This window comes from Lycium ferocissimum, chromosome 1 (assembly GCF_029784015.1).
Source record: "Lycium ferocissimum isolate CSIRO_LF1 chromosome 1, AGI_CSIRO_Lferr_CH_V1, whole genome shotgun sequence".
Taxonomy (NCBI): domain Eukaryota; kingdom Viridiplantae; phylum Streptophyta; class Magnoliopsida; order Solanales; family Solanaceae; genus Lycium; species Lycium ferocissimum.
This window is the reverse complement of record NC_081342.1, coordinates 6,727,753-6,745,867: the sequence shown is the minus strand read 5'-3', so window position 1 is coordinate 6,745,867 and position 18,115 is coordinate 6,727,753. Positions and strand designations below refer to the sequence as shown.

Below are 18,115 nucleotides of genomic sequence, written 5' to 3'. Positions count from 1 at the left end.
GACACAACTTGAATTCAAGAGAAGAGTCAAGGTAGTCATTAATAGGATCAACTAGCATTGGATCATCCACTTCAACTACATTGTCAATTGTCATTATAGCACTAAGTTCATCACAAGGCAAAGACTCATTAAGCTCAATTAAGGACAAGCCATCAATTTCACTCACTTTAGTAACATGATCAATCACATCATTTGTGGTGTTAAGATTAGCTATTTTACCTTGAAGTTCACATTCAACTCCTTTGCCTTGGGTTTCAACTTTGGAGCTCGTTTTCTCCTTCGGGAAGCTCTCAACCACCTCATGAACCTTCAAAGGTTGAGGGTCATCATTAGGTTTGCTTCTGAGAATACCTGCACTATCATCACGACCACTAGAAAAGAAGGAAAGTTACAAGGGTTAGATAGAGAGTGTGATAACTCTCTCACTTTACTCCTCACATCCTCTCCTTTTTTCTCTCTAGAGCTGTCACTTGTCGCTCCCTTCCTCTTAATCTTTTCTCTCTCAATTTCATTTGAGTTAGGACAAGTGTCAAGTATTTCTTTAGAAGGGTTGGGAAAACTCTCCACCTCATTCTCTTCATCTTCTTTATCTTCCTCCCATTGTTTGAGTAAACATCCCAACATTATGGGGTGCATTTGTTCTAATTTCGCCTTGCGCCTTAGCGAAGGATTGGACCCTCCACCTATAGCAAGTATGGTTGGAAAGAGAGGCATTCCGTCATTGTCCACTACAAACTCATGCCACTACCCGTCCGGACGAAACCCTATGCTTTTGGAACAAGGATTACCCAAACACATGTGACAATGGTCTAACGGGAGTATATTACACCAAACCTCTTCTTCTTGGTAGTCGCCACGGGTAAAGAACACCTTCGCGCTCCTATCAACCAAGAACCCTCGTGAATCATAGTAAGGGTCTTGTTTCATCATACACTTTATACCTAATTGTGCAACCGCTTAAGGTGCAAGGTAGTTACCATAACTCCAATCATCCAACACAAGAGCATATCCCGCACTACCAAGTAAAGTGATTTTTGTCTCAAGTACTCGCCTCTCCGAGTCATTTCTCACTTGAGATATTGCATTCCTTCTTCTTCCTTCACCTATCAACATTCCCCTCCTAGCATCCACACCATAACCATGAGAACATGGCACATTCGTTCTAGGATAAGAAGCATGGTCCATTGTATTTCTTGAAGTAGGAAATGTATACTCTCTCCTCCTCCTTGGACTACTCCTACTTGGACCAATCCACACACTTATACAATTTTGCTTTGAATATGAAGTATTACAAGGCGATGTATATGAATATCTACTAGAAGACCCCTCATAAGAATTATATGCAATCCCATTATCTTCACAAACATATTCACCATAAAGTGTATAGCCACTACGCTCATCATCACCACATTCTTCCCATTCTTGCAAATTTCCACCAATTGGTTCATATTGAAAGTGTGCGAAAGGAGCATACCTCAATTCTGCCCCATGTCCATGGTGTGTAGGATGAGACTCTTCATGCTCGTATCCTCTATAGAAATCTTCGTCATACTCATCTACTCCTTCTTCTTCATAAGCCTCATGAGGTGTTGCCTTACAATTGTCCTCGGAGTAGTATTCTTCACTCTCGTACAAGTTATGATCATATCGACCATGTTCCTCATACGACTCATGAGCACCCTCACTATCATATTCATTGTAAGAATAGTGATGCTCGTATCCCATGTCATCTCCCTCATAGCCTCGTCACCCTCATAGTCATACCCTCTATCACGGAGGCATAACCTTCAAAATCATCTCCACAAGACTCGGAAGCTATAGATAACATCCTTATCTCTCCTTCTCCTTATGTCTCCTCTTCAGGTACCTACAAAATGAGCAAACAAGATTAGTAGCAACAGCTCCTTACGTCACTCGTATTTGCACTCAAACTTACCTCTCAACCTAAGCTTCTTTTCAAGGTTGGTCAAGAACCCTTTTAATCCAAATCAATTCACAAGATTGTTAACCTTTGTGGAAGAATAGATTCTTGTTAATTGAAGGACGGATGACTCGATAAAACGAAAGGACTTGAGCCAAAGAATTTTCAACGAAGCTAAAACAAGAAAAGCTTGAAAAGAATTGACACGAAAGAAATTCAGACTCAAGGACTAATCATCAACAAGTAAGAACAATTACAAGTCATTAATTAGTTTTAGGGATAAGGCACCATTACCCCCCTGAACTATACCCGAATTTGCTACGACACACCTTACCTTTCCCTGGGCCCTATTACCCCCCTAAACTTATTTAAAACGGAATAATTACCCTCCTAAATGCTGACGTGGCAAGAAGAGTGTGTTTAACTCTTTTTGAGAGAGTGAGAAACATAAAAAAGGGGAAAACTTAATTTTTTTTCTTAAAAATCCGCATTTTCTTAAAATTTGAAAATAAATCTAGTCTTCCACATTTAGTTTTAAAAACGGGTTTTCACATGTTAAGAAAATAATTAATTTTTTCAAAATTTTATAAAAATTCAGTTTTTTTCACATTTTGGCAAGAAAAACATTTTCCGGATTTTATTTGAAAAATAAAAGTGTCTAAGAAAATGAAATCAAGATTTTTAAGACATTTTAAAAAAATAATCAAGTTTTCCATATTTTTAACAAATCCATTTTTCCATATTTAAAAAAAAAATCATTTTTCAGCTTTTTTTTCTTTTTCAAAAAACGGGTTTTAAAAAAAAAACAAATTTTCAATTTTTTTTTTTTAAAAAGGGTTTTAAAAATCCTTTTTTTAAAAGAAAATTAGCTTTTTAATCCATGTTTTTAGTTTTTTTTTTTTTTAAATGGGTTTAAAAAAATCAAATTTTCAAATTAAAAAAAAAAGACGGTTTTAAAACTCATTTTTTTTTTTAATGAAAATTCGCTTTTTATTTTTATTTTAAAAAAATTGACACGTAAGTCGAAAAAAATTAAAAAAAAAAAGAAGAAAACAAATAAATACACATGTGGCAAGGAGAGTGCTGTCACTCTCCCATATGAGAGGGGCATCGTCGCACAGGGGTAATTATTTCGTTTTAAATAAGTTTAGGGGGGTAATAGGACCCTGGGAAAGGTAAGGTGTGTCGTAGCAAATTCGGGTATAGTTCAGGGGGGTAACGGTGTCTTATCCCATTAGTTTTAAGAATCAAAGAAATGAGATGAAGATGGAAGGAATCAAACTCGAATCACGAAACGATTTTACCTAGAATGTACGTCCAAGGTGTGTAATAGACGTCCGATACTTTAATATACTGGCTAGTTTTGACCCCGTACTTTGCTTGTGAAACTTTTGTAACTTTCTGGAAAAATATAGTAATGTACGCCCAAAGGAACGGAAGAAGGACGTCCCATCCTCTTAAGTACGTGAGGGATGTACGTCCTACTTCACCAAAGTACGTCCAACACAATGTAAGGAACGACCTTCAAGTTTCGGAAAATGTATGCCCTCTTATACGGGGAAAGTACGGGACATATTTATATGTACGTCCAAGTCCCTTGGCCGTACTTCTTCCGTAGATCCTTCAAAGCTCACTGGAAATTTTGTGGAAGAACGTCCACAAAGGACGTGACGTTCTTCAATGTACGCCCAACCTACTTGGACATCCTTTGCTTCAGTTATTTCCTTTTTGCACGACTTTTTCTTGAATTTTGGGCCAAATCTCTTGGATCTGATGACGTTTTGGGACCCACACAACCTAAGACTTTCCTTTTTGGCCCAACAAACAAATTTTCTCTTGACTTGCAATTTCTTTGGATCAAACCTTCCTTTTGGGTCTTCTTCTGAAGATGAAGATATGAATGTCTTCAAGAACATGAAGAACATTCAAATTTCCAAATACCTTAATTCCAACTCCTTTTTGCTCCAAATTTCAGATCTGAACTCCTTATCACTTGGAGAACAAAGCCCAATATCCAATTTGCCTCAATTGATTTTCAATCACTAAACCCACTTTTGAGTTCTTCAAGCTTTGATGCGTTCCTTCAATGGTGAAAGCCTCAAAACCCACTCAAACAACTTCAAACTTCGGATTTAGATGTTTTCCACCTCAATGAACTCAAATCTAACTTCAAAAGCAACAAAATCAAACCACAAAACAATTTTTCGAATTTTTCAATTTTTGATTTTTTTGGGGGTTTTCAAATTTTGAGCCTAGGATTAGAAATTGTATGAACAATCTCTTAGCCTATGCTCTGATACCAAATGATACGAATCGATTTGGGGGAAACACCAAATCAAAACCTAAACGCGAAATTAAGGATAAACAAGAAATTGGGGATGAGAAATAGAGGGATAGAAACTAGACTCTAATGATAATGAATCTATGGACAAACCTAAGTATATGAAACCTAGACCCTTCCAATCGGATTCAATCAATAGAACCTAAGCTATTTGAAATCAAGGCAAGGGAAATTCAATTGAAATCCACAAATGAATAACCCTTCGCGAAATCAATGAAAAAATGGTTCACAAAACCAACAAATGGAATCCACCATTAACTAAGTTAACCGTAAACAAACTATCATTCTTGGAAAGTATTCAATGCATAATTCATCCAATCTAAGTAAATGAAATGAAAGACAAGCTATATATACAAGCTAAGTAAGAAGACTAATAGACAATTACAATGCTACCCTTAATGAAGTAAGGGCCTTGTTGGGTTAGTATTCTTAGTGTAGTCTTCAATTCAAGGATTGGCCTTTCAATGGCCAAACACGTTCCTCCTCGCATAGATGGCCCTCTAATCAACCTTGCATGCATGGCCTTCTTGCAATCATAACCCTCTGCGTAAAGTAGCCACTTGCACAAATAACCCTTTGCGCAAATAGCCATCTTCCGCCCTCAATCACCCAACTTGCAATTGTGGCCACTTTAAGAGGCAAGCCTTGGGCCTTGGACTCTTGAATTCTTCTCCCGTGATATCTCCTATAACTTGAAGGCCCTCCAATGACTCCATTTAAACGCTCCCAAAGCTTCATCCACCATGAATCCGCTTCCAACACAAATCCTTGGAGAAGTTTGAGTAGTTGAGTCATTTGTGCCATTTAGGATCATATCATTCGATCAATTGGTAGATGTGATATCTTTGAACCGTCGAACTTTGTTGCATACCTAGACAGCATAAGTCACACAATTAACCCTCAACTATCTATGGTTCTCACGGTTGTGTTTGTTTCAGCCATGAACACCGCCTGGTTCCGTGAATGCATGAGAATGGCCTTTACCATCATTCCCTGAAGCGGCTTATACTTTTCACACTCACATAGGTGATTTCTAAACGTGTAGTCCTATAGACACATTATACGGTCATGTTCGCGTACTTAGACAATCATTAAAAAACTTTAATGCTTTATTAACTCATTAAAAGCCTTCAGGTTTTATCCTTGTTTCTAAACATTATTTTCATCACGAGAACGGGTTGAGTTATTTGACAATGTTGAACCCTCATTCATAACTTTGTTTGATCTTTGAACCTAACTCTTCGGGATCTCCGCCTACTAGGTAGAGTTACTGCCATGATGACTTGTCCTAGGCCTTAACCCCGTTCCCCTCGATGATCTTTCAACAACCTCTCTAGATAGGCCTTTTGTTAACGGATCCGACACGTTGTCTCTTGATTTTACGTAGTCAATAATGATAACACCACTAGAGAGTAGTTGTTTAACGATCGTGTCGCCGTCGAACGTGACACGATTTTTCATTATACATAACACTCCTCGCCCTATCTATTGCCGTACGGCTATCACAATGTATACATATAGGTGCCAAAGGTTTGGGTCAAAATGGAATATCTTCCAAGAAATTTCAGAGCCATTCAGCTTCTTCACGGGCCTTGTCTAAAGCTATAAATTTAGATTCCATTGTAGAGCGGGCGATGCATGTCTGTTTTGAGGATTTCCAAGACACTGCTCCTCCACCAACGGTGAAAACATGTCCACTCGTGGATTTAACTTCAGATGATCCGGTGATCCATTTTGCATCACTATATACCTCAATTAGTGCGGGATGTTTATTATAATGCAAAGCATAATTTTGGGTGTGTTTCAAATACCCCAAGACTCGTTTCATTACCATCCAATGAAGTTTGATTGGGATTACTCGTGAATCGACTCAAATTGCTAAACACGTGCGATATTTGGTCGTGTATAATTCATAATATACATCAAACTTCCCAAAACTCGTGCATAGTCTAATTGTGAGTCACTTTCACTTTCATTCTTTTGAAGTGCAAAACTTACATCAATCGAGTCTTTGCAACATTGAAATTTAAATACTTGAACTTGTCAAGTACCCTTTCAATAAGTAATGTGATTGTGATAATGCTAGATCTTGTGGAGTTTTATGGATCCTAATTCCTAAGATCAAATCAAAGAACCTTAAGTCTTTTATGTCAAATTTGCTAGCAAGCATACACTTCGTAGCATTTACATCTAAGCAATATCTCGTCATTATCAACATGTCATCAACATATAAACAAACAATGACTTCATGATTTGGAGTATTTTTAATGTAAACACATTTGTTACACTCATTAATCTTAAACCCATTTGCCAACATTGTTTGTTCAAATTTCGTATGCCATTGTTTGGGTGCTTGTTTAAGTCCATAAAGTTGACTTAACAAGTTTGCACACTTTCCTTTCTTTGTGAACCATAAACCATCAAGGGTTATTCCATGTAAATTTCTTCTTCCAATCCTCCATTTAAGAAAGCTATCTTGACATCCATTTGATGAATTTCAAGACCATATACAATGTACATTTTGCCACTAACACCCGAATAGGTATTATCCTTGTTCTGCGCGAGTACGTGTCAAAGTAATTAAGGCCTCTTTTGTCTATAACCTTTGACCACAAGTCTTGCCTTATATTTGTCAATAGTGCCATCAGCTTTCATTTTCCTTTTAAAGATCCATTTTGATCCTAAAGGTTTATTTCCAGGAGGAAGATCAACCAATTCCCATGTATGGTTGTTCAAAATTGATTCAATCTCACTATTGACTGCCTCTTTCCAAAATACTGAATCAGAAGAAGACATCGCTGCTTTAAATGTTTGAGGCTCGTTTTCAAGCAAGAATGTCACAAAATCTGATCCAAAGGAAGTAGATGTCCTTTGACGTTTGCTACGCCTTGGATCCTCTTCACTTGGTGTACTTTTCTTTGGTTCTTCCCGCGGTCGTTTAGATCTTTCACTTGACGACTCACATTCGCTTTATACTGATACGTTTTCAAGAAATTCAAAGACTATATCGATTCAATTACCGTATTAATATGAATTTTGGGATTGTCCGATTTGTGAACCAAAAATCGACAAGCTTTGCTGTTTGTAGCATAGTTAATAAAAACACAATCCTATTTTGGTCTGATTTTTACCCTTTTGGGTAAAGGAACTTGGACCTTTGCTAAACACCCCACACTTTGAAATATTTCAAGTTGGGTTTTCTTCCTTTTCATAGTTCATATGGAATAGATTGTTTTTGCTGTGGGGTACCCTATTGAGTATTTGATTAGCTCTAAGGATAGCTTCCCCCCATAAGCTCTGCGGTAAACCGGAACTTATTAATAAAGCATTCATCATTTCCTTTAATGTTCGATTTTTCCTTTTCGCAATTCCATTTGATTGTGGTGTGTAGAGGTCAGTAGTTTGATGAATAATTTCATATTCTAAACATATTTCTGCAAAAAGAGATTCGTATTCTCCACCCCTATCACTTCTAATCATTTTTATCTTTTTATTCAATTGATTCTCCACTTCGTTCTTGTATTGCTTAAATGCATCAATAGCTTCATCCTTACTATTAAGCAAATACACATAACAATATCGAGTGCAATCGTCAATAAAAGTTATAAAATACTTTTTCCACCGCGAGAAGGTATTGACTTCATATCACATATACGTATGGATTAAGTCTAAAGGATTTGAACTCCTATCAATAGACTTATATGGATGTTTAACAAACTTAGATTCAACGGATTTCACAATTTGATTTATTACACTCGAATTTAGCAATACTTCTAAATTAATCAATTTTCGCAAGGTTTTGTAGTTGACATGTCCTAAATGAACATGCCATAAATCATTTGACTCCAATAAGTAAGCGAAGCCGAATTATTATTAATCATGTCAACAACCATTACATTTAGTTTGAAAAGGCCCTCGGTGAGGTAGCTTTTTCCTATGAACATATCATTCTTCCTTATTACAATTTTCTCACTAACCAACACGCACTTAAACCCATTTTTGACGAGTAGTCCGTCTGAAACTAAATTCTTCCTTATTGTTAGGACGTACAGAACGTTGTTGAGAGTCAACACCTTGCCGGAAGTCATCTTCAGAAGAATCTTCCCATATCCTTCAACCTTGGTCGTTGCGCATCTCCCATAAACAGCCTTCGGTCCGGGGGCCGGGGAGCGTAGTTTGCAGAATGCTTCTTTCACAAGTAAGAAACATGTCGAGTGGCACCAAAATCAAGCCACCACTCCTTTGGGTTTCCAACCAAATTGCACTCCGATAGCATTGCACACAGATCATTTATGTCATCATTCTTCTCCACATTATTGGCTTGTCCCTTTTTCTTGTCCTTTTTAGGGAGACGACAATCTGGGGCTTTGTGGCCAGCTTTCCCACAATTATAGCAATTGCCCTTGAATTTTTTCTCGTTCTGCTCCTTACTCTTTCCAAAAGGTTTCTTCCTTTTCTTATTCTTTCGGGAGACGCATTCTTCAACGATGTTCGCTCCCATAATCGTTGAATTTCCACGCGACTTCTTTTCAAAGAATCCTTTATTATCTTCCTCAATCTTCAAGTGAATCACAAGATCTTCCAGCAACATTTCCTTACGCTTGTGTTTCAGATAGTTCTTGAAGTCTCTCCCTGAAGGAGGCAACTTCTCAATCACAGCAGCCACTTGAAATGCCTCGTTGATCACCATACCTTCAACAATAAGGTTATGGATAAGGACTTGGAGTTCTTGAACTTGGGTTCCAACAATTTTACTATCTGTCATCTTGTAGTCAAGAAACTTGGCAACCACGAATTTTTTTAAGCATGCATCTTCAGCTTTATACTTCTTTTCGAGTGCAACCATAATTCTTTTGAAGTTTTGCAGAATCGTAGACATTATACGTATCATCATCTAATGCACTAAGGATGTATCCTTTGCACAAAAAATATGCATGCTTCCAAGCCTCAGTAATCATAAAGCGCTAGTTTTCAGGCATTCCTTCTTCAGTAACAGGAGAATTTTCGTTTGTGAACTTTTGCACGCCTAGAGTAGTCAGCCAGAAGAACATTCTTTGCTGCCAGCCTTTGAAGTTGATACCAGAAAACTTCCCTGGTTTCTCTGCCGATGCCATCGTGTGTGCAACATTTGGACGGCTTGACGACGCAACATTTGTTGCCCCAACAGTCGCACCAACAGTAGTACCAATAGTAGTACCAACAATGAGACTAACAAATCGCTAGCCCATTAGGAGCATTAACATCACTTTCTGTTTCCATTCTTCACTGTCAATAATTAACAAACTGTTTAATAAATGGCAAATGAAATAGAACGGTAAACAGAGAAGATATATCTTTTTTCAGAATCTGTTTCACGATGAAGTTTTTATGTTCTTCAAATCGCATCACTGTTATGAACTTTAATAGTCCAACGAAGTTTTATGTTCTTCAAGTGGACTAGAGAAATTTAACGGAGTAGAAAACCGTGAAGGTTTTAGTCTCCAAAACAGAATACAGATTAATATGAATATATAAATAATAATTCCCTTAAGATTTTTATTAATTCTGTATTGCAAAAAATACTTTGAACCAGTAAGTTAGAATAATTCCAAACGTAAAAACAGAATTCAGCTTCTAAAACTATAGAAAACGAAATTAACAACCGAAAAATAATATGAACAAAAGATGTTAAATTACATGGAAAACCAAATCGAGCTCCATCGAATTCACAAGGTCCTTATGAAATTATTGCCCTCAATGTACCCGAGGTATTAGAATCTTTCCTCCAGATGGGACGATTTACCCACCAAAATAGCGGTACAACAAATTCTAGTGACTACGAACCGCTCGAAGGTAGTGTATCACACGAGAGTTTTTAAAAAGTGCAGAGAAAGAAGAAGAAGAATATCAAAAAATTTCGTAAGTAAAAATTCCGAGGATCAACAAAATATATGCTTTGTTTGGGAAAAGGTTTTGTAACTTTTCTAAAAGGTTTGCAACCTTTCAGAAAAATTCCGTTTAAAAATGGAGGGAAATTTTTTTAAATTAATCCGGGAAAGAAACGGGTCGGGTCGCGAGTCAGGATCTTTAATTAATTAAATAAATAATAATTAATTAAATAATTAAAATTAATGGAAATTTGGTCCAAAAAGATTATCAATCAGATCACCAAATCCGAAGTCGAGCCGAGCGACGACGACGCGAGAGGAGACCCTCTTCTTGACCCTTTAGCAACAAGAAGGAGTGCTTCTACTTTTAAGTAGGAGAACTTTTCTTTCCACCACCTATGAGGGACAAATGCTTATTTCATAAAGCAAGAGGGAACAACTCATTTTCCCTCCATTTCCCATTCAACCTATCAATTAAACCCAACAAGAATTACATATTTCAAATCACAAGAGAAATTGATAATAAACGAAAAGCTTGGAGAAAGATCTCTGAATTTTCGCCAGTCCAAGATTACTTGCAAAATTATCCTAATTGGGCAATTACATTTTACTTTCATGGAGGTGTGACTGATGATGTAACATGGTCGTAGTGTGAACAAACTATAAAGAATCAAATTCAATTTTCATGATCTAAGTTAGCTTACCCAGAAACCAAACTACATAAAATAGAAGATTTGAAACTATAGAACTAAGTCCATATGACACCATTGATTGACATAATTAGACAATTTTTATGTTTAATTTAATCAACCTGCCACCCAAGAGATCATGTGTTCTTGAGGACAACAATATACATGGTGACAACTAATTCCCATCACCCATGTGACCCTTCATTTGACATTTATCACTAAGTCCCTCAATAAGTAGCTACACAAAATCATCTAAAACTCCAACTTCCTCATCAATTTCTTCAACTTCTTCTTTCTCCCTAAAACAATGGCGAGAAAATTTGGAATTTTCTTCACTATCTTTTGCCTTCTCTTTACTTCATCTCTTGCAGATTGGAACATTTTGAAACAGCACAAAACCAATGATGGTCTCAAAATCAGCCTTAAGAATTACTGTGAGAGTTGGAGAATGAATGTTGAGTTGCACAACATTAGAGACTATGTTGTTGTCCCTCAAGAATGTGTTGCCTATATTGCAAAGTACATGACTTCCACTCAATACAAAGTGGATTCTGAAAGAACAATTGATGAATGCATACTTCATATTAGTACTAATTGTATTTTGGAACATGATGGGAAAGATGCTTGGATTTTTGACATTGATGACACCCTTCTTTCCTCTGTTCCTTACTACAAGAACAATGGCTTTGGGTAAGTTTTTTGTTTCTCATCTTTTGTTTTTAGGGTAAGATTTTATGTTCTGTGCATTGACACTGTATATATAAGATCTTACACTATCTGTTGAGTATGTTTCATATCGGTTGTGAATGGAAAATTGATCTTTTATATAATATTGGATAATCTCACGAATTAGCTTTTTGAAGTTGAATAATTAGGTCTAAGATATATAAGGCTTTTCGCTTTACTAGCAAGAGGCGAAGATTATCAGCTTATAGTCATCTATCTCATTATCTATTCGTTCTGCAAAAAATCAATTTCTTAACATGGTATCAGAATCGAAGTCTGGTAAAAAAATTTAGTTTACCTGATATTGAGGCTCATATCTCACATTCCAATCACGAGCTAACTTTAGAGTTGATTTATGTCCAATGTCCATTTCTTATTACCATTGTAAGGTTAAGTTGCCTTACAACAACAATTAGTTCAACAAGTCTAACATGACAATTTAGAGATAGAGTGATAAAATGTCATAGTCAATTACATTGCATTGATAGTGACAAATTAGTTTATACGTTTTAGTGCATATAACTCCTCATTGAGATCTTTTGATAAAAAATATAATGATATTTTTAATGTTAATAATGTTTTTTTTTTTTTTTTTTTTTTTTTTTGGGTGGCATAGGGGAAATAAGTTAAATATGACATCTATGGAGGCTTGGATGAGCCAAGGGAAAGGAACAGCATTGAGTCATTCTGTGAAGTTGTTCAATCATCTTAAAGAGCTAGGAGTTCAAATCTTTATTGTTTCTTCAAGAAGAGAACTTCTTAGATCTGCCACCGTTGACAATCTTGTCCATGTTGGTTTCTATGGATGGAAGGGACTCATACTAAGGTTTGAAAATTATTCTCTATTTATTTGGTTTATGGTTATATATAATTTAAAAGATTGGTACTAATTTTTTGAGTTTTTTTTTTTTTTTTGGGAATATTTTTCTTTTTCTTTTTTTTTTTTTGGGGAATATTTTAGAGGTCAAGAAGATGAATGCAAGAATGCTCAGAAATTTAAGGCAGAGGTAAGAAGTAAGCTTATAAGCAAAGGCTATAGAATTTTGGGTATTGTTGGAGACCAATGGAGCAGCATTGCGGGTCTTCCAAGTGCAAAAAGAACATTCAAACTTCCAAATCCTATGTACTATCTTGCTTGATGTGGATCCACTTTGTTCATTTCACTTGTGAATTTGTTATGTTCTTGTGAGGATAAAAACATAGACGACTTGTTGGATGTAATCTGTTTTCTCTTTTTTTTTTTTTTTTTTTTTTGAAGATGTGGTTTGTTGATGGTAGTAATTATCTTAATCAACTTGATGATTTGGTTGATTTCACATTAAATATTGGAGAGTTGAAGATTTATCCATCCAATTTTTTATGGCATTATTGGACCTAGCAATTGTCAACAACTACCACCTGCATGTGCACATTTAAGAAAATAGACAAAATAAAAATGAGTTGTCTCTTTTATAAAGTTGAACTTATATACTGACGGCATATATTTAGTTTTGAAGTGTTACCAATTCATATTTGGCATACAATTTACTAGTAGTTGATTGGTAACTTATTTGATGTGCAAACATTTTTAAACTATCGAGGTAAACTCTAACTTTGATGATACTATAGTTTGTTTGGCCAAAATTCCGAAAAATCAAAAAATTTGATAAGATGCAAGATCCTCTGAACATAGGGCGAAAGATAACTTGAAATTCCAAATCCATCTCACAGTTTCTGAACAAAGAAAAAAAGCTTAAAACATGTATACGAGAATACAAGATTCAGGCTAGCTCTTTCTCAAACTATTACATCTAAATCAGAACACTAGCATACGTAATACTTCTAAGTAGAACCTATTCTTGCTTATTAGCATAGTCACCTCCCATGCGAACCTTTGCACAATAGTCGAACAAACTCCCATCGAAGCATCGCCTTATGGCCTCTTTCGATAAGAAACCATCTTCGTCTCGAGCAAGAAGATACAAGATTCCCCACTCCATTTTTGTAGCAATCCTTCAAAATTAGAAGCGAAACACCAAAATGATTAAAACAATTACGTGTTTCAAGTTTCAACTGAAAATAAGCAGTTAAAGAAATGGGCCTACTTACCAGCCAAAAAAATCAAATGCTTCTCTATTAGCCTGAGTCATATCCCACAGTTCTCCAAGACTAAGCTTATCAGGCACTGTTCGAGCATATTTGCTAAAGATGTTCTCAAAATGCACTGGGGTGTATCTAAGCAAAAAACCAGAGAGTAAGATCAAGATCAACTTCAAGAAGTTGAAGTAATTTCATACTAGTATATATACTTGCCTGCCTTCTCTGTCATAGGTCCCTGAATCGCTTCCATGCTTGCACTTGTGTATATTATTAATGTATATTGGAAGCAACGGAGAAGGGAACCACCCCTGCAAATTAACATTTTACAGTGCGCTATTAACGGAGAGAACTAAAAACTCACATCTAGCACCATATGGAAATCATTGAAGCTATTAGTTTTGCTGCCTCTCCTACAATTAGATTTTCGGCCTTCATTACATATTGCTAAAGCTTCCCAAAATGACAAATAAGTAAAAACCATTGCTGATTCTGAATGCATCGAGTTGAACTAAATTTCAAACTATGTGCTACAAATCCAAACGAAGCAATAATGGCATGAAATATATTCGGTTTCTTTAATTTGTAATCCTGCCACTTTCATTAAGTATGTCGCTTCCGCAACGAATATTATTCTTTTAATTTTTCATCAGTTGTTTGGGTTACAAGTATCAGTGACTCTGCTTCAACTTACCGGGAGAGTAGGATAGCTCAAAGCAGCATTGATGACAATAGCCATTATGAACGACCCAATCATATTGAAACCAATTTGACGAAATCCTGTTCAAAGCGATTAGAAAGTGGAGGAAAGATCAGACATTGGCAAGTATCAGCTAATGATTCTAATTGATAAAACTATTCTTGAAGTGAAGAACCATAGGAAATTATGTCATCCCATTAAGTATAACTTCCTTCCTGGAAATCAATAAATTACACATCCACAAATAAATCAGCCTTCACAACAGTTTGCGGACTAGAATGATAATTTACCAGAGTATGTTTCCCATGGATAAATGATGCCATTATCATCCTGGTCGAAGAAGGCTGCGTGCTGCTGAAGAACACTCATGCCATTGTGCTTGTGCCCAGGTGTTCCGTTGGGGTGCTCCATATCTGGAGCGACCAATCCTCTAGCCATATCTGAATATTTTGAGTGAAGTAAGAATGCCATGATTATGTTAATTACAAGAAACAAAAGACCAGAAACACCAGCAGAACTTGCATATAATCAAACTAATAATGAACCACCAAGTGACAACTGGACAATAAGCCACTAATTTTGAGAAACAACACTCCAGTATTGAAATAAAACTAGAAAAATCCATTCAACTTTTGCAGATAAATGCTCTTAATCAAAAAGCAATTATCTACAGGTTCAACGCGTTTGTTATACTTAATACCTTTAGTTTGGTAATTTCTGTCTTAATTCGACTATGAATAAAGGATCCACAGACAGAAAGTAGATTTAATTTCTAATCATAGCTCGGCACTTTTTTTTTTTTTCTTTCATGAATATGGTGTACTTTATTTTGGGGTTTTTAATCTTAAAGGCTGGAATACGACCTTCCAAATTCCTCTAATTAACAAGTTCATCGCGTCAGCTTCAGGAATTACTGTGTCTGAATTTGGATAAGTCTTGGTCTGAGGGAAGAGATGCACAAACTTACAAACTAACAGAACTCAGTACACGGTTCCTTCTAAACACAGCGATAACCCACCTTACATTAGAACTCGCTACCCTTTAGCCTACTTTTTCATTACTTATTACTAGTCAAGCACATTACGCAACTCTCAAGGTTGAGGTGCCCATTTAAGTAAAATTTAATCAATATATAGACATACGCAAAGTATACACACTTGTACAGTCCCGCCCCGTCTTTGTGCTACAATTATCAAATATTTACCTTTCTCAAAAGAAGTCTAGAGAATGCAACTAATAGCAGTCCACAACCAACCAAATGAAGTCTCATCATCAAATGTTCAAGACTTGAAATACAATTTGCGAATATATTCACTTTCAAGAGGAAACATAGACGCACAACTAGGACTATTCCAATATAGGACTATTCCAATAAGAGGTATATTTGCGACTGCAATCAATATGCTATTCATCTAAACAACAACATACAAATCTCATAAGTGGGGTCTGGGGAGGTTGAGTGTACGCGGACCTTACCCCTACCTTGGGAACCTTGGGAGCCTTGGGAGGTAGAGAGGCGGTTTCCGAAAGACCTTCTGCTCAATGCTATTCATCTAAAATCTGACTTTAATAGAAGTTACTTATCACTTAACAAGTACCTCCATCCGAGATTGTTGAGTCCCATATCAGTAGGCACGGGAATTATGTGGTAGGAATGAGGATTATGTCTATCTTTATATATGATATTGGGCAAGGCTCACCTTATAAGCTAGTTCTTGGGTTTGAGTTTCCATTTTCTTATGAGTATGATTTTCCGGCATTCGTCCTTAAAAATTTAAAGTAATTTATTTTTACTCCTATCTTTTATGTATTTTAAAAAAAAAGAAAAAAAAAAGAGGGGCAGCCGGTATGCGCGGGGTCCGGAGAAGGGCCGGACCATAAGAATCTGTTGTACGTAACCTTACCCTCCCTTACCCTCCATTTCTGGCAGAGTCGTGGAAACAGCCTCTTGCAAAAATAAAATGGAGGATAAGGTTGCGTATATCCCCTAAATAATACAAGATTAGAGGTTGGCCAGGGTTCAAAATTCAACTTGAGGTTCCGAGTTAAAATTCACTAGAAGGTTTTTGTCATTTTCTATAGGTTATTAATAATTACGGGATTCAGTAGGCAGCGTATCGCTCTTAAGATAGTATATATCATGAGTGCATAGAAATAGATGAGTAATCATGAGCACTACAGAAATAGATTGAGTAATCTGTTTCTTTAGCCGAGAAAAAGCATTTTTAGTTAGTTTGCATGGTCAAATCATTAATCACGAAAATTTCTACAATAAACTGAGTAGGCCGCTAGTATAGTTCCTTTTATAGGCACATTCTGCAAATTGCAGGAATAATCTAGGATGAATACTCCTGATTGTTGGAAATAGAAAATAGAAAAAATTAAACTTTCTAAGTGAAGAGTCACCAATCACTTATGCTGTAATGCACATATCATCAAAAACTAAAAGAAGAAGCAAACTTACAAGGCTTAGGAATAGAAGTTTCCAAATCAGTTCTAACTTTCCTTTCAATAGTAACTGGCGCAAGAGGGGCCTCTGTTATCAATGCTTGATTCCTCTCCATTCCACCTGTTGTTATTGTCGTTTCTGCCATATCTCTCTAGTTGTCCACACACTTTACAACTTCTAACTTCAAGAAACTGAAAATGTAGATATCTGATGGAGGAGAAATAGTAGTGAAATTAGTGGGCAATAAGAAGAAGAGGATGGAGCTTTGTAAAGGTTACAAGTGGAAGTGTTGCGCATGAGTTGCTCGCCACAATTTTGCGCTGCTTATGACACGTATAGTCAAACCTGTCTGTTATTTCCCCCACAAATAGGCATACTTTGAAACTTATATCTGTCTACTAGAATACACTAGATGAAGATTTTATCATCACTTTGATAATAAAATTAGTATCTGTACCTGTGCGATGAACGGAGAATATTACCATTGAAGTAATAATATACGTCAATCATAGTACAATACATTCAATTTTAAATATGTTAAGATTTAAAATTTCATTTCTTAATAACATAATTCAACTAATATTTTATATCAAATTAATAAATGATAATTGTAAGCAAAGAAAGTTTACAATCTCTAGATAGTAATATTAGAAATTTTTTATTACTTAAGATGGAATCAATCATAATTGATTATCCTAGAAGCGTAATTCTCCTGATAATTCTCCTGATAATGTAAATTAGTCTTATGTTATCCCATTGAACAATTCAATGATTAAAAATAATTAATTATGTTATCCTATTGAACAATCCAATGATTAAAAATAATTAATTATATTTTTATGAATGAAGTTTAATGTTGTTTACTCAAAAGATGTAACATCTTAAGTTAGGTGGGACTAATATAAAAATGATCATCTCAGTGAATATCAATGTTGACTATACGAATGTCAAAAAATTGAGCGTTTGCTTTTTTACATGAGTCACTAGTATTTGTACCCGTGCGATGCGCTGTGAATATCAAAATAAATATTAATCAAGAAATAGTTTTGATGTCTTGTTGGAGTACACATTATTACATTATACTATAAGTTTTTATTACCATGTGCTTCACTAATATTGTTTTTGCCCCATGCTCTCATTTTAGTATAATAAGTATTAGTAATAGGATTTGCACAATGAGCAAATATTATCATAAAATATTAAGCTTATTAAATTATAATTTTCCTTATTTTAGCGCATTACATCATAATATTTAATTTTAATTAAATAACGACTGCAACTTGTTTCATAATATGTCAAAGAACAAAAGAGTTATGAGATTTTGAAAAAATATAGTATGTGATATA

General features: G+C 35.7%; 2 protein-coding genes across 2 annotated transcripts; one reads left to right on the top strand and one right to left on the bottom strand.

Moving 5' to 3' along the window:
• Positions 1 to 10,897: 10,897 nt before the first annotated feature.
• Positions 10,898 to 12,909, top strand: LOC132037751 (acid phosphatase 1-like). Its single transcript, XM_059428387.1, has 3 exons — positions 10,898 to 11,508; positions 12,161 to 12,370; positions 12,506 to 12,909. Exons 1-3 carry the CDS (start codon positions 11,126 to 11,128, stop codon positions 12,681 to 12,683), a joined length of 771 nt encoding a protein of 256 aa, XP_059284370.1. The 5' UTR covers positions 10,898 to 11,125; the 3' UTR covers positions 12,684 to 12,909.
• A 293-nt stretch (positions 12,910 to 13,202) lies between these two features.
• Positions 13,203 to 17,057, bottom strand: LOC132037821 (peroxygenase-like). The gene is made up of 6 exons (XM_059428480.1): positions 16,785 to 17,057; positions 14,611 to 14,760; positions 14,315 to 14,400; positions 13,837 to 13,931; positions 13,633 to 13,758; positions 13,203 to 13,536 (listed from the first exon to the last, which is right to left on the bottom strand). The coding sequence occupies exons 1-6, from the start codon at positions 16,912 to 16,914 to the stop codon at positions 13,377 to 13,379; spliced, it is 747 nt and encodes a 248-aa protein (XP_059284463.1). The 5' UTR covers positions 16,915 to 17,057; the 3' UTR covers positions 13,203 to 13,376.
• Between the last annotated feature and the right edge of the window lie 1,058 nt (positions 17,058 to 18,115).

Bases quoted from the DNA above. Each gene is read 5' to 3' on its own strand.
- LOC132037751 (XM_059428387.1), top strand. From the start codon at position 11,126: ATGGCGAGAAAATTTGGAATTTTCTTCACTATCTTTTGCCTTCTCTTT. The intron at 11,509-12,160 runs GTAAGTTTTTTG...TGGGTGGCATAG, and splicing joins TACAAGAACAATGGCTTTGG to GGGAAATAAGTTAAATATGA. The intron at 12,371-12,505 runs GTTTGAAAATTA...GGAATATTTTAG, and splicing joins TGGAAGGGACTCATACTAAG to AGGTCAAGAAGATGAATGCA.
- LOC132037821 (XM_059428480.1), bottom strand. From the start codon at position 16,914: ATGGCAGAAACGACAATAACAACAGGTGGAATGGAGAGGAATCAAGCA. The intron at 13,932-14,314 runs GTAAGTTGAAGC...GTTAATTTGCAG, and splicing joins TGAGCTATCCTACTCTCCCG to GGGTGGTTCCCTTCTCCGTT. The intron at 13,759-13,836 runs GCAAGTATATAT...TTTTTTGCTTAG, and splicing joins ACCTATGACAGAGAAGGCAG to ATACACCCCAGTGCATTTTG.